The sequence below is a fragment of the Bos indicus genome, chromosome 8 (assembly GCF_029378745.1).
Source record: "Bos indicus isolate NIAB-ARS_2022 breed Sahiwal x Tharparkar chromosome 8, NIAB-ARS_B.indTharparkar_mat_pri_1.0, whole genome shotgun sequence".
NCBI classification, from domain to species: domain Eukaryota; kingdom Metazoa; phylum Chordata; class Mammalia; order Artiodactyla; family Bovidae; genus Bos; species Bos indicus.
Window position 1 is genome coordinate 53,119,875 of NC_091767.1, and position 21,630 is coordinate 53,141,504.

General features: G+C 34.4%; 1 protein-coding gene across 2 annotated transcripts in view; it reads left to right on the forward strand.

Annotated features, from left to right (window-relative positions):
* Positions 1–21,630, forward strand: part of VPS13A (vacuolar protein sorting 13 homolog A) — a 276,506-nt gene that overhangs the window by 24,730 nt on the left and 230,146 nt on the right. For both annotated transcript variants that reach the window (XR_011567943.1, XM_070794243.1), the window contains exons 2-10: positions 2,004–2,047; positions 4,901–4,943; positions 8,699–8,794; positions 9,066–9,167; positions 13,322–13,431; positions 14,156–14,215; positions 16,003–16,062; positions 16,292–16,372; positions 19,666–19,723. Coding sequence is in view for 1 of the 2 variants with exons in the window: in XM_070794243.1 (XP_070650344.1) it covers positions 2,004–2,047; positions 4,901–4,943; positions 8,699–8,794; positions 9,066–9,167; positions 13,322–13,431; positions 14,156–14,215; positions 16,003–16,062; positions 16,292–16,372; positions 19,666–19,723 (654 nt within the window). In the remaining variant the exon portion in view is untranslated. The remainder of the gene's footprint in view (positions 1–2,003; positions 2,048–4,900; positions 4,944–8,698; positions 8,795–9,065; positions 9,168–13,321; positions 13,432–14,155; positions 14,216–16,002; positions 16,063–16,291; positions 16,373–19,665; positions 19,724–21,630) is intronic.

Here is a 21,630-nt window from a genome sequence, read left to right on the forward strand (position 1 = left end):
AAGCTGCCAGTTCAAAGAATTAGCCATAAATGGAAAGTTTAAGCTATACTGTTGAACATTATATAATGGTGCTTTCCAGGAGCTGGGGTTAGAGGAGAAACGGGAAGTTATTGTTTATAACGTTTCAGTTTTACAAGATAAAAAGAGTTATGAGGATGGATAGTGGTGATGGCCACACAAAAATGTGAATGTATTTCATACCACTGAACCAGATGCTTTAAAACGGCTGATGGTTAATTTTGTTGTTTGTATTATACCACAATAAAAAATGTATAATTAAAAAAAAAAAAAGAAAAAACAGTAAATGATACTCTATATACCTGTGTCATTCACCCAATATATATTGGTCAGTACCCCAATATATTAATGTTTGTTTCTAATTGTACAAGTCACTTCTATTAGATGTTCACTGATGTTACTTCTTGGTGTTTTCCCCGTATATCATGTGAACATCTAGATAACAGTTCAGTTCAGTTCTTTCGCTCAGTCGTGTCCAACTCTTTGCGATCCCATGAATGGCAGCATGCCAGGCCTCCGTGTCCATCACCAATTCCCGGAGTTCACCCAAACTCATGTCCATCGAGACAGTGATGCCATCTAGCCATCTCATCCTCTGTCGTCCCCTTCTCCTCCCGCCCCCAATCCCTCCCAGCATCAGGGTCTTTTCCAATGAGTCAACTCTTCGCATGAGGTGGCCAAAGTATTGGAGTTTCAGCTTCAGTATCAGTCCTTCCAGTGAACATCCAGGACTGATCTCCTTTAGGATGGACTGGTTGGATCTCCTTGCAGTCCAAGGGACTCTCAAGAGTCTTCTCTAACACCACAGTTAAAAGCATCAGTTCTTCGGCGCTCAGCTTTCTTCACAGTTCAACTCTCACGTCCATACATGACTACTGGAAAAACCATAGCCTTGACTAGACGGACCTTTGTTGGCAAAGTAATGTCTCTGCTTTTTAATATGCTTTCTAGGTTGGTCATAACTTTCCTTCCAAGGAGTAAGTGTCTTTTAATTTCATGGCTGCAGTCATCATTTGCAGTGATTTTGGAGCCCAAAAAAATAAAGTCTGACACTGTTTCCACTGTTTCCCCATCTATTTCCCATGAAGTGATGGGACTGGATGCCATGATCTTAGTTTTCTCAATGTTGAGCTTTAAGCCAACTTTTTCACATTCATCGAGAGGCTTTTTAGTTCCTCTTCACTTTCTGCTATAAGGGTGGTGTCATCTGCATATCTGAGGTTATTAATATTTCTCCTGGCAATCTTGATTCCAGCTTGTGCTTCTTCCAGCCTAGCGTTTCTCATGATGTACTCTGCATAGAAGTTAAATAAGCAGGGTGACAATATACAGCCTTGACATACTCCTTTTCCTATATGGAACCAGTCTGTTGTTCCCTGTCCAGTTCTAACTGTTGCTTCCTGACCTGCATATAGGTTTCTCAAGAGGCAGGCCAGGTGGTCTGGTATTCCCATCTCTTTCAGAATTTTCCACAGTTTATTGTGATCGAGTTACTCATATTCAAATTACTGCCTAAAAGTGAAGGCATTCATTTTCTGTAGCAGAATTAAAACAGAGCAAGATAGGACAACACTCAGTATCTCTAATTAATAAGAAATCCTTATTAATCTCACATGGTTGAATTAAAAATCTTTCCAGTTGCTCATTGCAAATATACTTAAGCAGTCATTTTTTCCAGTAATTTCTTACATCATGCTATGTTGGTAGATTCATATTATTTGTATAATTTTGATGAAAATATATCCATTATCCTTGAGCTACGCTGTATAGGTCAGAACTTAAATGATGTTTGCTCAAACGTAGAATCTTAGACTAAGTTGAAGAATGAAGGGGAGCCAACAATTATAGTTGGATTCTGTTTCTATTTACATTTTGATAACTGTTTTCCTTGATAGGACATTTAGGAATGAAGTATACCTACCTTGTTAAAGTTTATTTGAATATTTCACTTTTAGTTTTTTATTCATTTTGTTTTTTTCTTTTAGGAGCTGTGGCCCTGAAGAATCTTGAAATTAAAGAAAATGCCCTGGTATGTTTTGACAATAAGCACTTTCTTATGTTAGGTTCCATGAACAGGTTACATTTAGGTTACATGAACATCTTCCTGATTTGTCATCTTAAATTATTTAAGTTTAAGAAAACTTCTTAAAGTAATTTTTAAAAACTGTGAATTTTGCAAAATGGACTTTCAATCTCCATAGAAATACAACCTGACTGTAATTTCCCCCACTAAAAATATTTCTAAAATTTGTCTCTTCCCGTATGCTTTCATTTTAGATTTTTAACTTACCTCTCCAGTCATCTTCAGTTTTTTTTTTTTTTCCTGGTACCATTTTAATCATATATATATATTTTTTGCCATAGAATACAGTAGCATTAACACTGTTGTGCAGCCATCATCAGTATGTATTTCTGGAACATTTTTATTACACTAAGGAAGGCTTTGTCACCAGTAAGAAATAACATAACTCCCCATTCCCTTTCTCCACTCACCCTGCTAACTTCTGCTTCACTTAATTTGCCTATTCCAAGTACCTCATATAAATGGAATCCTGCTATGTTTGTCATTTTTTATCTAGTTTACTTAACATAATTCCTTTGAGGTTCATCCATGTTGTAGCAGGTATCAGGAAATCACTCCTTTTTATGAAGGCTGAATAGTATTGTATGTATATACTGCATTTTGGTCACTTTTCTGTTGATGTACACTTGGGTTGTTTTTGCCTCTGTCTCTTGTGGATAATGCTGCTATGAATATTAGTATTCATGTCTGTTCAAATCCTAGCTTTCATTCCTGTGGGTAAATACTTAGGAGTGAAATTGATGGATTATTTAGTAATTGTATGTTTAGCCTTTTTAGGACCCCCCACACTAACTCAGTCCATAAAGAATTCACCTGCAATGCAGGAGGCCCGGTTTTGATTCCTGGGTTGGGAAGACTGCCCTGGAGAAGGAAATGGCAGTACACTCCAGTACTATTGTTCAGGAAGCTCAGGGACGGAGGAGCCTGCTGGGCTCCAGTCCATGGGGTCACAGGGGTCGGGCACGGCTGAGCCATTGAACCGCCGCCACACTGTTCCCAAAGCAGTTGAGCCACATAATGTAGGCGCACCTTGGAGATTTCGTAGGTTCGTTTCCAGTCAGCTACAGTCAAGTGAATATGGTCACAAAAAAGCAAGTCACGGAAGGTTTTGGTTTCCCAGGGTATTTAAAAATTATGTTTACACTCTGTGTGTATATGCTCAGTTGCTCAGTCATGTGTGTCTCTTTGCAACCTGACAGACTGTAGCCCACCAGGCTCTTTGTCCATGGAATTTTCTAGGCAAGAACACTGCAATGGGTTGCCATTTCCTACTCCAGGGGATCTTCCAACCTGAAGATCAAACCCGCGTCTCTTGCATCTCCTGCATTGGCAGGCAGATTCTTTACCACTGTGCTACCTAGTCTAAAAAACCAGCGTACGTACATCAGTTAAAAACTAATGCTGTTGGGAAAGTGGCACTGATAGATTTCCTCGATGAAGGATTGCCACAAACCTTCAATTTGATTAAAAAAAAAAAGACAAAACCAAAAAAAAAAAAAATATCAGTACCTGGGAAGTGCAACAAAGTAAAGCACAGTAAAATGAAGTATACCTGAATTCCTACCAGCAGTACGTGAATTCCAATTTTCCATATCCTTGAAAACATTTACTTTCTGTTTTTTTGATAATAACTATCCTAATGAGCATGAAGTGGTAAATCTTACTGGTTTTCCTTACTGCTTCTCCAATGATTAGTGAGGTTGAGCATCTTTACATGTGCTTGTTGACCATTTTTATATGTTCTTTGGAGAAATAGAAATGTCTATTGAAAAGCATTGCTGATTTTTTAAAATCATGGTTTTTTTTGGGGGGGTGGTGCACTTTGGTTCTTTACATACTTTGGATATTTCCCTTTGTCAGAAGATATGATTTGCAAATACTTCCTCACATTTTGTGGGTTGTCTTTTGCTTCTGTAACAGTGTTATATACAAACATTTTTTATGTAAAAAGTTAAATTTTGATGAAATCGAATTCATCTTTTTTTAAAAATTGTTGTTGCCTGTGGTTTTCATGTGATATCCAAGAAATCACATGATTTTGTTTTCTTCTGAACATTTTATAGTTTTAGTTCTTACATTAGATCTTTGGTTCATTCCGAGTTAATTTTCATATATGGTATAAGATAAGGGTCAACTACATTCTTTTTGCAAGTGGATATCCAGTTATCCTAGTACCATTTATTGAAAAGGTTGTCTTTTCTCCTATTGAATGAGGAGAAATTTATTTGAGGATATTTTTTGCACTAGTGGTTTAGTTTCCCTTCAAATACACACTGACAGTGAAATTTCCCACTTTGTTTTCTTTTTCAAACAGTGTAAAAGCTGTAGTGATTCTGGTATGAGTAACTTTGGTGGTCAGTATTGCTGTAGAATCTTTCGCTATTTAAGGTGATCAGGCTCTGAATTTTATGGATTTGAAGATATTGCAGTTATGTATTTAGAAACTTAAATAAGTACTGAAGGTAAAGAGAAGATGTTGCTGCTGCTGCTGCTGCTAAGTCGCTTCAGTCGTGTCTGACTCTGTGCCATCCCATAGACGGCAGCCCACCAGGCTCCCCCGTCCCTGGGATTCTCCAGGCAAGAACACTGGAGTGGGTTGCCATTTCCTTCTCCAATGCATGAAAGTGAAAAGTGAAAGTGAAGTCGCTCAGTCGTGTCTGACTCTTAGCGATCCCATGGACTACAGCCTACCAGGCTAAGTTAACTTAAATCCCTTAAGTAATCTTGGGAAGAAAAAATTAGTTATGTGTTTTGCAAACTGTGTATGTACTAAGATTTTGCATATATATTTTTTTGTAGAGTCAACTGGACGTACCATTTAAAATTAAAGTTGGCCATATAGGTAAGCTGTCTTTGTTATTTGTATGTCCTCCTGTTAGACATGTAACCAGAATAATATGTCTAGTATCTCTATAATGTGATATAATGTTTCTGAGCATAAATTAAAAGAATCATGTGTTTTCACCTATATAAAACTTTGTTGTGTAACTTAATGTCTGTTGTGGTCCATATATCCCTGTTGAATACCTGTGAAATACTTTAAAATCATATTTCTAGCTGTACTGGGGCTTCGTTGTTGCAGGCGAGCTTTCCCTAGTTGTGGTGAGTGGGAGCTACTCTCTCGTTGTGCTGTGAGGGCTTCTCACTGCAGCAGTTTCTTTTGTTGTGGAGTACAGGCTCTAGGGCACATGGGCTTCAGTAGTTGTAACATGGGCTTAGTAGTTAGAACTTGTGGGCTCCAGAGTGCAGTGTGGGCTCAGTAGTTTTGGCACACATGCCCAGTTGCCCAGTGGCATGTAGTGTCTTCCTGGACCAGGGATCAAACCAGTGTCCCTTGCATTGCAAGGTGGATTCTTAACCCCTGCCACCAGGGAAGCCCCAATACTTGTGAAATTATACATCTTGTTAAGTGTTGAAATGAGTTGAGATCCAAAGCATTAAAACTAGTGGAGAGCATGACTGTCTCAGTTTAAGTTTCTGACTAGTTATCATTGCTGTATTCTGATTGGCCATGGATAAGTGGTATAAGGAATTGGGTCTGGATCCTCCAGGCAGTTTGGTCAGGAACCAGTCAAAAACCTGGTTTCTGTTCTGTTAGTTTTCTAGGAAACACTATGCTAATTTTGTTGTATTACATTTCTAGTTTTTGTAGTTTACATATACTGGTTGAGCAGAATTACATTGAGCAGAAATTGATTCAAATGTGTTTAATAAAGACATATATGTTTCATTTCTTAAATTATTTCAGTTTATTGTTTTAACTTTGTTGTTTAAACTATTGGTTTACATATTGTGCAAGATGATAGTATTATTATCTGTGACTTAAAAGTAGTAGTATGCAGATAATTTGTGTAGAAGAATTTATATAATGTTATTGCAATGTATTGGTGTCACTTGGAGAATAAGGTGTTTTGAAAGCTTATATAAATTACCTAATGAAAATCTCCACAATTTTGTGCTCTTATAGTTATTAGACCATATGCCAAAGAAGCTTTTTTCATTTACATTGCTAGGACTCTTAATTCTGTTTCTCTTCTTCCTTTTGCCCCCATAATTTAAACACTACTTAGTATAAATAAAATGGGGAAAATGTCACCCATTACTTTTCTACCTAGTATATTTATTTTTGCAAATTTTTATAAGGTTTTTTACATGTGAACATTTTGACTTGTAATCATGGTGTATGTAGGATTTTATATATTTTTAAATTATCATTAATAAAGATTCCTCATAATCCATATTGATTTGACCTCCCTTATTTCTCAATATTGCATATTACAAAATTTGAACAATGTAATCTTATTTCTATTGGTCCAAAAATTTACAGTAAACATTTTCATATACTTTTTGAAAGTATTTTGAAAGTCATTGAATTTTATAACTATGATCATTGTAAATCAGTGTATATAAATTTAACATCTATTCTAGAAAATGATATAAGGACAGTAGGTAGACTTGCTTTCATTTAGTGCCTTCATTATTTCTGTTTTCTCTTTTCTTTTCTGACCATGTTTAAAAATGATGACAGGGTAAATTTTCAGTGTTAATGTAAGGTGGTAGAAAGTACACTGAACTGATACCTAATACATAAGATAATCTTGAGAGTCATTTAAGGTTTCATTTGCATATCTCTATCATAGAAACTGCCATTATTTAATATCATTATTTTTTCTTCTAGACAGTAAGTTTTTTGAGAAGTGGATTTAATTTTAAAATTTTAATATCTTCACTTAGCACAATACTTGGCTTATAGTAGGAACACAGTCTGCTAAATGAAGTACACATTTCCAAATGAGTGATGTAGTGGTGCAACCAGTTTTATAAGAACATATTGTCCCCTTGCCATTAATGGGGGTTGTTAATCTTACTGATTTTTCAAAGTTTTCCTCATTTAAGATGCAGAATTGCATACATATCAAATATACTTACATACATACTTTCAAAGTAATTGTTTTCATGTGGAAGATTTTTAAAGTACCTTCTTATGTATTTTTTCTGATTTTTCTAAATTTTCTATAATAAGAAGCCTGCCCTTCATAAGGAAGGAAAAAATGATTTGGTTTAAAACAAATGCTTAGTGGTACAAATGGTATATTGTTAGTATAGAAATTTAAAATGGTCACTATCTTCTCTGATTTTAAAACTTAGAAAGCTATTCCTCTTTTAGAAGTCAGGTAGTTTATTTTTCTCTAAATTAGTATGGAGAAATCTTTTTCTTGATTTGGCATTTTTAAAAACATGGGTTTTTGGAGTTACATAATACAGTATGTCTAAGTATGTAGTATTGTTTTTCAGTCACTAAGTTGTGTCTGACTCTTTGAGACTCCATGGACTGCAGCACAGGCTTCCCTGTTCTTCACTATCTCCTGGAGTTTGCTCAAATTCATGTCCACTGAGTCGTTGATACCATCTAACCATTTCATCCTCTGCTCCCCTCTTCTCCTTTTGCCTTCAATCTTTCCCAGCATCAGGGTCTTTTCCAGTGAGTTGACTCTTCACATCAGGTAGCCAGAGTATTGGAGCTTTAGCCTCAGCATCAGTCCTTCCAGTGAATATTCAGGACTGATTCCTTTAGGATTGACTGGTCCAGGCAGTCCAAGGGACTCTCAAGTCTTCTCTAGCACCATAATTCAAAAGCATCAATTCTTGGGTGCTCAGCCTTCTTTATGGTTGAACTCTCACATCTATACATCACTTCTGGAAAAACCATAGCTTAGATTATGCTGACCTTTGTTGGTAAAGTGCTGTTTTTGGTTTTTAATACACTGTCTAGATTTGTCGTAGGTTTCCTTCTAAGGAGTTAATGCACCAATAATGTATTTAGTATGTCTTTTCCTTCCCTGATCATGACAACTAATTTTAAATCTAGAGATTCATACTTTCTAAAAATATTTTTTAATATTAAAAATTATTGTAGAAGTTTTCTACATATACTAAATACATAAAATACATAAAACTAGAATTAATAGTATAATGAGTCCTTTACATCATATTCTTTAGTTTAAGAAATCTAATGCTTTTAAAATACTTTGCTGTTGGGTTGTAGCAAAATATTTTTATTAGTTGAAATGATTTTCTAATATTGCCCAGGATCCTTGATTATTATCATAGGAATTTATGAGTATATACACTTATGATAATCATACTTATGCAAATATCATATATATACAAATATGTACATAGTGTGTAAAATCGCTATAAAATATACTTGTATAAAGTATGTAATCTTCCTTTTTATCGTATAAGAAAAATATTTAGAGATTTTGAATAAGAATTGGTACAAATCAATCTTATTTTATCAAAGATTATTGATTAACGGAAGGATAATACTGATATGTTTGTGGTACATATCACCACAATAGAAACTTGTAAATATTTAGAACATTTTTTAGTAGATTTTCCAACAATACTAATACAGATAATTTCAAATCATCACTAAAAAGACTTTTAGTTTATTGTTGTAAAATAGCTTTCTATAAAGTTAATGAGCTCGTAAAGTCAAAGACTACTTTGTTATTTCCCTTAGTGCTTGATAGAAAATAGGCTGATAGTAAATCTAGATTGAAAGAATAATATTTTTTCTTTTTTTTCATATAGGTACTCTTAATCTTATAATTCCATGGAAAAACCTTTATACCCAACCAGTTGAAGCTGTATTGGAAGGCGTTTATTTACTCATAGTGCCTTCTTCTAGTAAGTCAAATTTTAAACATTGTCATTTCAATTACTCCTTTTTTTAATGTGAAAAAATCTTTATATTTGATAATTTGTTCAAATAATTTTGGTGAATTTTTTGAGCTTTTTAAATATTTAAATGTGTTATTTTGGTAATATAAAGTAAATTGGTTTTTACCCTCAATTTTTGTGAACTTTGAATTAGTGATTATTTTCCAGGATATTTTTTGGAATGAGTATATTTAAATTTAAGGTAATTAAGAGTCTTCCTTTTTTATACTTTCTGCAGGAATAAAATATGATCCTATAAAAGAAGAAAAACAACTCTTTGAAGCAAAGCAACAGGAATTGAAAAGAATAGAAGAAGCAAAACGAAAAGTAGCTGATCAAGGTAAAGATAACAATAAGAATGGTAATAAGAAAAGCAGAAAAGAGCTAAATATTTATTACATTACTATATTATTTTCTTCTGGAAGCACTGAGATTACTTTAAAAATATGATAGTTTTATTACAAGAATTTTAATGTGGTTTCTATGTTTTATCATGTTTATAGAAATTTTACCTTATAGAAATTTACCTTAGTGCAAATAATATTCCAAACTTATAAGGATGAGGTTAGTTTTTTAGTAGTTAATTTCATGAGGTTTTTTTTTTTAACCTTTCTAGTCTTCTCTTCCTTATTCCACTTTTATCAGTTCTTCACCTTTTGGAGATACTTAGTTTCTTGATATATTTCCAAATCTGTTTACCCTCTGGCGTCACATACATTCCTGTTCAGCTTAGACCAAAATGGTCCATTACTTTAGTCCCCTTCTTTTGTTAGTATTAGAGATGTCCTGCAGAAATCTAACCCCTTTCCACTTACTGCTGTTGATGATAATGGAGTAATGGTAGGAGTTCTTTATATAACCATCAACATCTACACTCCTGTACTCTGACTCTTAACTTTTCCTTCTAGTGAAGCTTTCTCTTTGACATGTAAATATGCCATAGCCTCTCTTATCTTTTAAGCATCAAGTCATGTTCCTATGGTTAGCTTATGCTCCTCCATCCTTTGATGCTAAGCATCTTAGAAGAGTTGTGTGTGTACTGCTCAAAATGTCCTTGCCATTAACTTACTTTTTAAATAAAAAGAAAGCAATAATAAACGATTTACTGGTTGGCAAACAAGTAAAAAAAAGGCATTAAAAAAAGGAGATTTACCACAATTCCTGGCAATACTTCTTATGTTTTCATCTCTATTGTCTTTCATCCATACCCTCATCCTCTTTTTTTAAAAAAATTTTTTATTGTAGTGTTCATATAAAATTTGCCTTCTTAATGACTTTTAAGTAGTTCAGTGGTATTAAATACATTTATTGTATTGCATCCACTATCATCATCTCTCCCCATATCTCTTTTCATCTTGTAAAATTGAAACTTTACACTCGATAGACAATAACACACCCATTCTTTCCCCCTTTACCCCCAGACCCGGGAAAAACTGCAATTTTGCTTTTTGTCTGTTTGGTTTTGACTGTTCTGAGTAATCATGCAAGTGGAATCATATAGTATTTGTATTTTCTTCAGTGGTTTATTTCCCCATGTAAAGTATTATGTCTTCATAATGTCGGACAGGACTGAGTGACTTTACTTTCACTTTATGTCTTCAAGGTTTATCCATGTTGTAGCATTTGTCACAGTTTTCTTTTTAAGGCTGAATAAGATTCCATTGTGTATCTGTGTGTAAAAATTAGTATTTTAGCATCTTTTTGTCTGCTTATTGACCATTTGCTTATCATGGGAAGTCAGATCCCTAGTTTTGATTAGCAGTTGGATGTGGGTCTTAACATTTATTACATAGACCTTTTACTTAGTATGTCCATTTTGGCATGATGGATTTCCTTGTACCCTCACATACATAGTCTCAGAGTCTGGAGCCTGTCAGTTTTATTGTCTCCAGAATAAACATTTGCTTCTTATGGAGTGGGAAAAAGGATAATTGCTTGATCCTGTGGATTGGAAGAGGAAGGATACCTAGAAATCTAACTACTCAATATACAGACTTTAAGCCAATCCTTATATGATCACCTTCTTCTTCCACCTCTTTGCCATTTATATTTTCAGAGGATTCCAGTTACTGAATCTTCCCAGGGTTCTTTTTTTAGCTCATATTGTATTTTATTGGCATCTCAATTTATGGGCATTTGAGATCAAATTTCTTGTTCTGTCATGTTGTCTAAGCCCATCTGCTTTCCAGCTTCTGAATTTTTTAAGCTTTCTCTTATTCTTCTACACTCTTTTCTTTTTGTCTTGGAGATTTATCCATTTTTCCCCTTTTGCCTTCATGGGGTTTTACTGAGGAAGAGAAAAATAGATGCAAACTCATGTTTAATCAGAAGTGCCTCCTAGTTATACTTAAATCTAAAATATAAATGGCCATGCTTAAGATTCATCCATTATACCTGTTATCAGATAGAATTTTGAACTCTTCAACAAAATACTTTGTTGCTCTTATGACTTGAATCTTGTCTACCTTTCCAGCCTTTTACTGACCCCATCCCTTTCATATCTTTTCTGTTCTTTGTTCCAGCCATACTGGCCTATTTGTAGTTTACTGAATGTACCAACTACTCTGTGATCATATCTTACTTCCTGCATTATTCAATATACTTTTGAGAGTTGTCAGCGTTAGGAAGATAGTTCAGGCTGTAAGGTATGAATGAGATTCTCTGCAGCAACAGTATAAAATGAGAAGAGAAACATTTCTAGAACTAAGCCCTAAAGAAAGCCAACATTTAAGGATTGTGTAGAGGAGGAAAACAGCAAAAAAAAAAAAAAGACCAAGAAAGAGTGGTTAGGTAAGTATTATAGTAGGAAATTTGGAGGTTACATTTCGATGGGAAAAGAGTGGTTTGGAAAGTGAAGAATATGTCAGATCCTGCTGATTTATCAGGTATATTGAGGATTAAGAAATAATCATTTTATTTATGACATGGAGGTCCTTGGTTACCTTAGAAATTGCTATTTCGATTTAGTGATGATTGCAGAGAGGAAGCTTTGGTTTCTTCATAGTTGTAAAGTGGTTTGCTAAGAGTAAAAAGAGCAGTGAAAGAATTGTTGGACTTTTGAAGAGTACCAAGAGGAATTTTAAGATGGTTACTCTGGAGTGTGAACAAGTTGATTGGAGAAATGTAGTAAGGTTGTTGGTTAGTTGAAGTTGGTAATGACTAACTTAAAGTAATTGCAGTCTGTTTTGTGGTAATTTTCTTCTCCCCTACTCACCTGGCAAGGCATACACGTTTATATAAAAAGTAGAGTTTGGATTTGTGTCGGCTTGGAACTTTATTGACAGAAGAAAAAGGAGAAAAAAGAAAGCAGAAGAGTTTAAAATGTTGGTGAAATAATGTATTAAGGAATCTGAGCTGGGTAAGGAAGTCCGAAAGAAACTAGTTGATAGGGAAATAAAAATTTAGCATTTAATTGAATAACTAAATTTATAGAGCAGAGGATTTTATTAGGTAGTGGTGGGATTCAACATTTAAAATAAAAAACTCTCATCTTCAAAGAGTTTTTTTCTACTTCTGTTTATTAATTCTAAAGTCCTGTTCAGTATGTTCGTTCACTCATGCTTCCCTTTGATGCAAGTATGAGAATACCTTCATCAGCTTTTCTTTCTCTGAGACTTTCTGGGTCAGCTGAATTAGGAAGTAGTCGGAGAAGGCAATGGCACCCCACTCCGGTGTTCTTGCCTGGAGAATCCCAGGGACGGAGGAGCCTGGTAGGCTGCAGTCCATGGGGTCGCTAAGAGTTGGACACGACTGAAGTGACTTAGCAGCAGCAGGTCATTAGAGGAAAAGATAAATAATAAGTGTATACAGGTGAAATAGGACTAGAAAAAGATCGCTTTCATTGGCATTTTTAAGTGGGGGCAAAAGTGTTAGTAATTAGTGGTTATCAGCATGTTAAAAAAAATTAGGAACCTCGATTTTTTATTCTTTCTATTTTCCTAGAAAGTATTGAAGAAGATTGTTTAATCTCATTTTGAAAAATGAAACAAATGAACATCTTTCATTTTTGCTTAAAAGGGGAGAGGGAGAGAATCTTATATCTTCCTATTTTGTGTTTATTAGAGAAGGAGCATATTCAGCTGTTTTATACTTCTATCCACAGACACCTTATGATGATAGTACAAATTTTAAGGGAGATTCTTTCTTTGCTACTGTTTCTGACTCTTCTAATATGATCCTGTTATAATTCTTACCTAATAATCTTACTGTTTTTCATGTCCTTATGTACTCAGGTATACCTACAGAAATTATAAAATTTGATGCCAATAAATTCTACATGATAAGCATTAGTTTGGACAAGAAAGTAGGTTTTGAAAACTGTGTGCATTTAGTCACCCAGGAAAGTCTTTTGATATGTAAGATACTTGGAAAGGAGACTTAGTAGTCTAATTACAGATTTCTTTCTTTAAGAAGGTAGCATTTCTATTATTTCAATACAGATACTCATAGAATGTTTTTTTCATTCATATTAAAAATGAATATTTGCAATTGTAGAAAAACAGCTTGTGGAGAAACAGGACACTTTCACAGAAAAATTAATTACCCAGATCATAAAAAATCTTCAAGTGAAAATTTCCAACATCCATATTCGCTATGAAGATGATGTAAGTATTTTAATAGGTAATAACTTTTTATATTTATTTTGCTGTTTATTGACACCTGCTCTATAGTGGTCAACATATGAGATGCTGGCAAGTGGAGGGATATAGAGCTGAACATGACATGATCTTTATTTTTTATAATTAGTTGTAATTTGCAGTCCTCAGTGCCTTGATTACACTTTTCTAAAATGTTCAAGCATCAGATAATGAAGGAAAATTTCTTTCTTATTATCACCTTTGGTAGATTTAGCAGTTACATGTTTTTAAAATACTTTATACTGTGTTTACTTCCTGGAAAAAGCAATGGTTTAGGAATCATTCATTAGACTTAACTAATTGTTTGATTTCAAATAGATCATATATTGTATCTCAAACACATCATTGTTGGCTTCTCACAGCTCTGTTGTGAGGGTCAATCTCATTTTTAATAAACTTCTTTTTTGTAGATTGAAAAAGTATTTTTTTGTTCAGTTGCTAAGTCATGTCTCTTTGTGATCCCATGGACTGCGGCAACATTATATTGATATATTATTATTGTACCACACTAATACATTGGTACTTTATATGTAGTTAGGAAAAATGTAGAAATAAAAATTATTCCAGAAACTAGGAAAATGTTTATGAATGTTTGAAATAGCTTACTTACCAGAAAGTGAACTTTTTCTACAATATAAATTTTGTCCATCTACTAAAAATCTGAGTAAAATTTACTCTCCTTCCTCTTTAGGTCACAAATCGAGAAAACCCTCTGTCATTTGGTATTTCCCTTCAGAATCTCAGCATGCAGGTATTTGGTTTAAAAAAATTTTTAACCATATTTAGTTTTGTAGTATAGTTAATTAAATTACTAATAACTACTTAATGTATGCCAGCATCAGGAGTAGGTATCTATATAGAATTCATACAGAAAGTACATAGATTGGATTGAAACTGGGGGTAGGTAGTTTCATATTTAAAAAATGGTTGATAATCAAATTTAGTTTCATATGTGAGAGACTATTTGCCAATTATGATATTTCATACTTATTTTACTTTAAAAAATCCGTTCTGAATTTTAAATGCATAAGTACAAAATAAAAGTAATGTTCATTTCAAAATCTTTGATTAGTTGTGGAAAGTATACAGAATCAAATCATTTCATCATCACTATTACTAGTAATTGTGGCATACTTTCTTCCTGTTTAGTTTTTTAATTAAGAAACTTTAAAACTGTAGGAGAACATAAGAATTATGAGACACTTGCTTGTACCCAGAATGGATGATAGTTAAGTTTGTCATTTAGTTTAAATTTTAAATACTTTTAAAGAATAAGCTGTTATGAATAAAGTTTAAATTCCTTTTGTATTCTGCTCCACTCTTCTCTCCCACCCAAGAGGTAAACATCTTACATTTTTAAACTTTACACTGTATATCCATTAAAAATGTGTAGTATTTGGTAGATTTTTAAAAGTTCATGTAAATGTTACATGATTCTTCTCTGAGTTTCCTTTTTTGCTACACATTGTGACGTGTTTATTGCCACATGTAGTTTAATTGATTCAGTTCAGCTGCTGTATAGTATTTCATTATATGCTTTTGTTTTTTATGTTCATTCAGTTTTTGTGTATGGTTTTTAAAATTTGGATCTACCTCAAACAGGAAAAGAGAAAAGTCAAGTGAAAAGTTACTCAATAAAGTTGGGTGAGGTAAACTGTCAAATGCTATTGTAACAGTGAAAAATAAGGTTGGAAAATTAGCCATTGGATTTGGCATTGTGAAGGTGATTGGCAACAGTGTCAGCAGTGGTTTTCACCACTGGTTTTGGAAGTATTTGGAAACTTGTCCCCCACCCGAGCCATACTCAATTGCAAACTCAGGCTGAGACCCAGCTGTTTTGTTTAAAAATCCCTCCAGGTCATCCTAATTGCATGATAAAATTTGAGCACCACTGTTCAGTCCATTTAGTTCTCTAGAAAAAATGAAAACCATCTTATAAATATAAGCATTTGATAGCAATTTATTTCCCTCAGTGACTTTTCATTGCTTTTAAAGTCTATAATTTTGTCAAAATAGTTTATAATCCCTGTGTAATCTGACCCTAGGTAGGACACCTGATTTTACCTCTTTTCTATGTTTTGAATATGTTCTTGGGCCGTATTGGGCTACTTCAGTTCTTTGAACATACCATACATTCAGATATCTTCCTACCATGAATCATATTCCCTACTAAATTTAGAATTGATAACTTCCATTAATGTGTCACTTAGTAGGTTATGTATCACTTTCACCATCACATACCTGAAATTGAGGCTCCTACTGTGGAGTCTTTAGTTACGGACTTTATTCTCCCAGAGTACTGCGTATTTAACCTCCATAATGGCACTTAACCAGTTTGTAGTTTGCTTTCTAGTTTGTTTTTCACCAGGCAATGGGATTCTTGAATACAGAATATTCAGTTAATATTCTTTGACTAAATGTTATGTTTTCAAGGACATTTTAATGGTAGATTGGTCTAGGGCAGGATAGATTCTGTTTATCACTCTGCCATTTCACATGCAAGTGACAGTTTTTACTGCTTCTTTTTTTCCTTTTCAGACAACTGATCAATACTGGATTCCATGTTTACATGATGAAACTGAGAAATTATTTCGTAAGGTAAAATAAACAATGTTTATTTTTGACAAAACAAAAAATACTATGTTTTGTCAGTCAATGGGCTTGACAAAAGATACTTTTAAGACAAGTGATAATACATAGATAAGGATTTTTATGAATTGTATTGACTTAAGTGTTATATGACCAATTATTTGAGACTTCTGAAAAAGCATATGCTAAAGAATCTTCATTGAAAATGAGGCTTATAATAAATTTGATTTATTTTCAGTTAATCCGATTGGATAACCTTTTTGCCTATTGGAATGTGAAGACTCAATTGTTTTATCTTAGTAATTATGATGAATCAGTGGTAAGTAAATTTTTTTGATACGTGCATATATATCTTTGGTATCATATTTTGCATAGTTTTATTCTTTGTCATTTATCTAACATACTGTAGATAATATGTTAGTCAGTGGTCCTTTTTTTCCTAGGCAAAAATCCATTAAAATTTCCAGCAGTAGGTGAATATATGTGTTTGTACATAGACATATATAAACATACCTTTTTGGTATAACTGATATGAAACATTTGTTAGTTATGTCTGCAACATAATGTTTTGATATTTGTATATATTGCAAAATGATCAACACAATAAGTCTAGTTAATCCATCACCATATGTAATTATACAGTTGTTTTTCTTGTGATAAGAACTTGCAAGATTTACTCATAACAACTTTTGAATATGCAACACAGTATTATTAATGATAGTCACCATGCTGTATAATTACATCTCCATGAGTTAATAAATACTTATTTTATAACTGAAAGTTTGGACTTCTTGACTCCCTTTGTCAATTTTTTTCCCTTCCTATCAGTACCTCCCTCCCCACTTCCCTGCAACCATCGATCTGTTCTCTATGTTATTTTTTCTTCTAAATTCCACATAAAAGCAAGATACGTTTGTTTTTCTGTCTTGAAGCTATTTCACTTAGTGTAATGCCTCAAGGTCCATTTGTGTTGTCCCAATGGCAAGATTTCACTTTCTTTTATGGCTGAGTGATATTCCACAGTGTGTGTGTGTGTGTGTGTGTATAAAACATTTTCTTCATTCACTCTTGATGGATATTTATGTTGTTTCCATATCTTGGTTATTATGAATAATGCTGCAGTGAACATGGAGTGCAGATATGCTTTCAAGTTGGATGTTTATTTTCTTCTCAGAAGTGGAGCTGTCGGGTTATATGATAGTTCCGTTTTTTAATTGTTTGAGGTCCTTCCATATTGTCCATAGGGTCTGCACCAATTTGCATCCCACCAACAGAGCAGAAGGGTTTTCTTTTCTCCACATTTTCACCAACATTTATAATTTTTTTGGTTTTTGATAATAGCTATTCTAACAAGCATAAGGTGGTATTTCATTGTGTTTTGGTTTACATTTCTCTAATGATTAGGGATGATGAGCATCTTTCCATGTATCTGTTAGCCATCTGTATTTCTATTTTGAAATTTTTAATTGGGTTGTTTGAGTTTTTTTGCTTTTGAGTTATATGGGTTCATTATATATTTCAGATATTAGCTCCTTATCAGATATAATATTTTCATATATTTTCTTTCATTCATAGGTTTCCTTTTCGTGTATTTGATAGTTTTCTTTGCTGTGCAAAAGCTATTAATTTGATATAGTCAGTTTGATTATTTTTGCTTTTGTTGCTTTTGCTGTCAAATCTAAAAACTCATTGCTAAAACTGATGTCAGGGAGCTTACCACCTATTTTCTTCTGGAGTTTTTATGGTTTCAGGCCTTATGTTCAAGTCTTTAATCCATTTTGAGTTATTTTCATTTATCGTGTAAGGTAGTCAGATTTCATTCTCAAATAGCTGTCAAGTTTTCTCAAAACCACTTATTGAAGAGAGTGTCCTTTTCCCATTGTATGTTCTTGACTCCTTGGTCATAAGTTGTAACTGACTCTGTATGTTGTTGTTCAGTTGCTAAGTTGTGTCTGACTCTTTGCAACCCCATGTGCTGCAGCATGTCAGGCTTTCCTGTCCTTCACTATATCCCAGACTTTGCTCAAACTCATGTCTGTTGAATTGGTGATGCCATCCAACCATCTTATCCTCTCTTACTCACTCCTCCTCCTGCCCTCAATCTTTCCCAGCATCAGGATCTTTTCTAATGAGTCAACGCGTCACATCAGGTGACCAAAGTATTGGAGCTTCAACTTCAGCCATCAGTCTTTCCAATGAATATTCAGGGTTGATTTCCTTTAGGATTGACTGGTTTGATCTCCTTGCTGTCCAAGGGATGCTCAGGAGTCTTTTCCCCACAGTTAGAAACCATCAATTCTTTAGCTTTCAGCCTTCCTTATGGTCCACCTCTCACAACTGTACATTGTGTACAACTGGGAAAACCATAGCTTTGACTATATGGACCTTTGTTGGCAAAGTGAGGTCTCTGCTTTTTAATATGCTGTCTCGGTTTGTCATGACTTTTCTTCCAAGGAGCAAGCGTCTTTTAATTTCATGGCTGCAGTCACTTTCTGCAGTGATTTTTGGACCATATATGCATGGGTTTATTTCTGAGTTGTCTGTTCTGGTCTGTTGATCTGTGTGTCTGTTTGTGTGACAGATACTAATACTGTTAGCTTTGTAATATAGTTAGATATCAGGGAAGATGACAACTCCAGCTTTGTTCTTTCTCAGGATTGCTTTGGCTATTTGGGTTCTTTTGTGGTTCCATATGAATTTTAATATTGTTTTTTCTGTGAGAAATGCTGTTGGTATTTTGATGGAGATTGCAACATATCTGCAGATTGCTTTGGGTAATATGAATCTTTAACAGTATTACTTATTCTAATTCATGAGCATGAAATATCTTTCCATTAGTTAGTGTCCTTTTTATTTTTGTTCCTCAGTGCCTTATCGTTTTCAGGGTACAAGCCTTTTACCTCCATGGTGAAGTGTATTCTTACATTTTAATGCAATTGTAAATGGAGTTGTTATTTTTTCTTTCTGATAGTTTGTTATTAGTGTACAGAAATACCACAGATTTCTGTATATTGATTTTTGTATCCTGCAACTTTAATTCATTTATTATTAGTTTTAGCAGTTTTTGGTGGAGACTTCAGGGTTTTCCATATATTATTATGTCATTTGCAAATAGTGAAAGTTTACTTCTTCCTTTCCAACTTGTATGCTTTATTTATTTTTCTTACCTAATTTCTCTGGCTAGGACTTCTAATACTGTGTCGAATAAAAGTGGTAAAAATGAGCATCTTTGTCTTGTTCCTGATCTTAGAAGAGAAGCCTTCAGCTTTTCACCCTTGAGTATGATGATAGTTGTGGGTTGTCATCTCTGACCTTCATTATATTGAGATATGTTACTTTTGTACCCACTTTGTTTTGTCTTAAAGAGATGTTGAATTTTATGAAATTTTGTGTATGTGCTTGTATGCAAATATATATAAATACATTCCTATCTTAATAATTTCTAGAGCCTTCTTACATAATAGTAGTTTGATGAAATAGTATTTAGTCACTTTAATATTTTCTTAGCTATACTCTCCTAAGTTTGAGTTATTTTTTAAAATTGCTTTTAAACATTTTTGCATATACTAGTATTAGCATGAATATAAGTAATATCAATTTGACTTTTAATAGAGCAGCCTGAGGAATGGCATTGTTGATGAAAATATTGTTCCAGAAGGTTATGATTTTGGTAAGTAAATTTCATAAGATAAATGTACAATTAAAGTAATCAGTATAAATTTGAAATGAATATTGTTGATGTCACTGTGGTATTTCATGTTGATTTTCTCATAAAATTAAATGTATTTCTAATATATACACAAAAGCAAAATACTTTGCTGTATCGTGTGTTGATGATTCTCAAATATATCAGTTTAATTTTGACTTATTTCTCCTTTACCCTACTGTCATTTCTGGCTGTTTCATTCAGAGTCTGATGAAGAGACAGGAAGCACATAGTAATTTGAGAACGGAAAGTATTTATGAAGAATTACTAAATATAAGAGGGTATTAGAGTAACAAGGGATTGGCTAACAAAGCGTAAAGAGAACACTAAGGAATGCAAGAATAGTATGGGATTGGCCAAAATGTTTGTTTAAATTTTTCTGTAGCATCTAACGGAAAGATCTGAGTGAACTTTTTGGCCATCCCAATAGCTAGAAGAAACAGCCTTTACCCTGGGAGTTAGGTGGAGTGCCCAAAGAAGTGCGTCTGTCTCCTTCAACACTGAGATCTAGAACTTGTTGGAGAGGGGATTGCTGTGGGTCACTGACTGGCAGGGAAGTCCCCGATGCCCTATTGGTAAAACTTGTAAATTACCCTGAAGGAACTTTTGGGAAATTGACCCACTAGGAAGTCTTGTGGAGAGTTGTCTCCAGAAGGTACTCTACTCTAAAACCTCCTGAGCAATGTATTAAGAGAATTTGCTGGCTCTTGGGTGGTGCTGTGTGCTGCAGGAGTCTAGTGCTGAAGATATCTGTTGTGCTGCAGGACCTGGACACTGGAGAAGCCATTTTCTTTAAGAGCTGTGTATTGGAACCATGGCACAGCAAGAGTCTGCTGAATGAGCACAGTAGTACCACAAAGCATAACTCCTTCCCCCCTGCAGTATCTTTCCCATGTCCTCTCAGTTCATTTTAGTTGCTCAGTCATGTCCGACTCTTTGCGACCCCATGAACTGCAGCACGCCAGGCCCCCCTCTCCATCATCAACTCTCAGAGTTCACCCAAGCTCGTGTCCATCGAGTTGGTGATGCCATCCAGCTATCTCATCCTCTGTCGTCCCCTTCTCCTCCTGCCCCCAATCCCTCCCAGCATAAGGGTCTTTTCTAGTGAGTCAACTATTCGCATGAGGTGGCGAAAGTATTAGAGTTTCAGCTTTAGCATCATTCCTTCCAAAGAACACCCAGGACTGGTCTCCTTTAGAATGGACTGGTTGGATCTCCTTGCAGTCCAAGGGACTCTCAAGAGTCTTCTCCAACACCACAGTTCAAAAGCATCAATTCCTCGGCGCTCAGCTTTCTTCACAGTCCAACTCTCACATCCATACATGACCACTGGAAAAACCATAGCCTTGAGTAGATGGACCTTTGTGGCAAAGTAATGTCTCTGCTTTTGAATATGCTATCTAGGTTGGTCATAACTTTCCTTCCAAGGAGTAAGCGTCTTTTGATTTCATGGCTGCAATCACCATCTGCAGTGATTTTGGAGCCCCCCAAAAATAAAGTCTGACACTGTTTCCACTGTTTTCCCACCTATTTGCCATGAAGTGATGGGACCAGATGCCATGATCTTCATTTTCTGAATGTTGAGTTTTAAGCCAACTTTTTCACTCTCCACTTTCACTTTCATCTACCTGTTTTGCCTTTTAGAGTGTGTTCCTGCTTCTTAGGGTTATTTTTTTTTTTTTTTTTGAGGGGGAGTGCAGTTAGCTTGCAAAAAGCAATTGTATTTATTGTACTTGCAAAAAGCAATATGGGTTATAGATAAAGGTAAAAGACTCCTCAAGACTAAGTGATAATTCATCTGATCAAGTTATAGCAGTATGGAAATCGGAAACTGGAAAGGGTATAGAAGAAATGAAAATGAGCATTTTCAG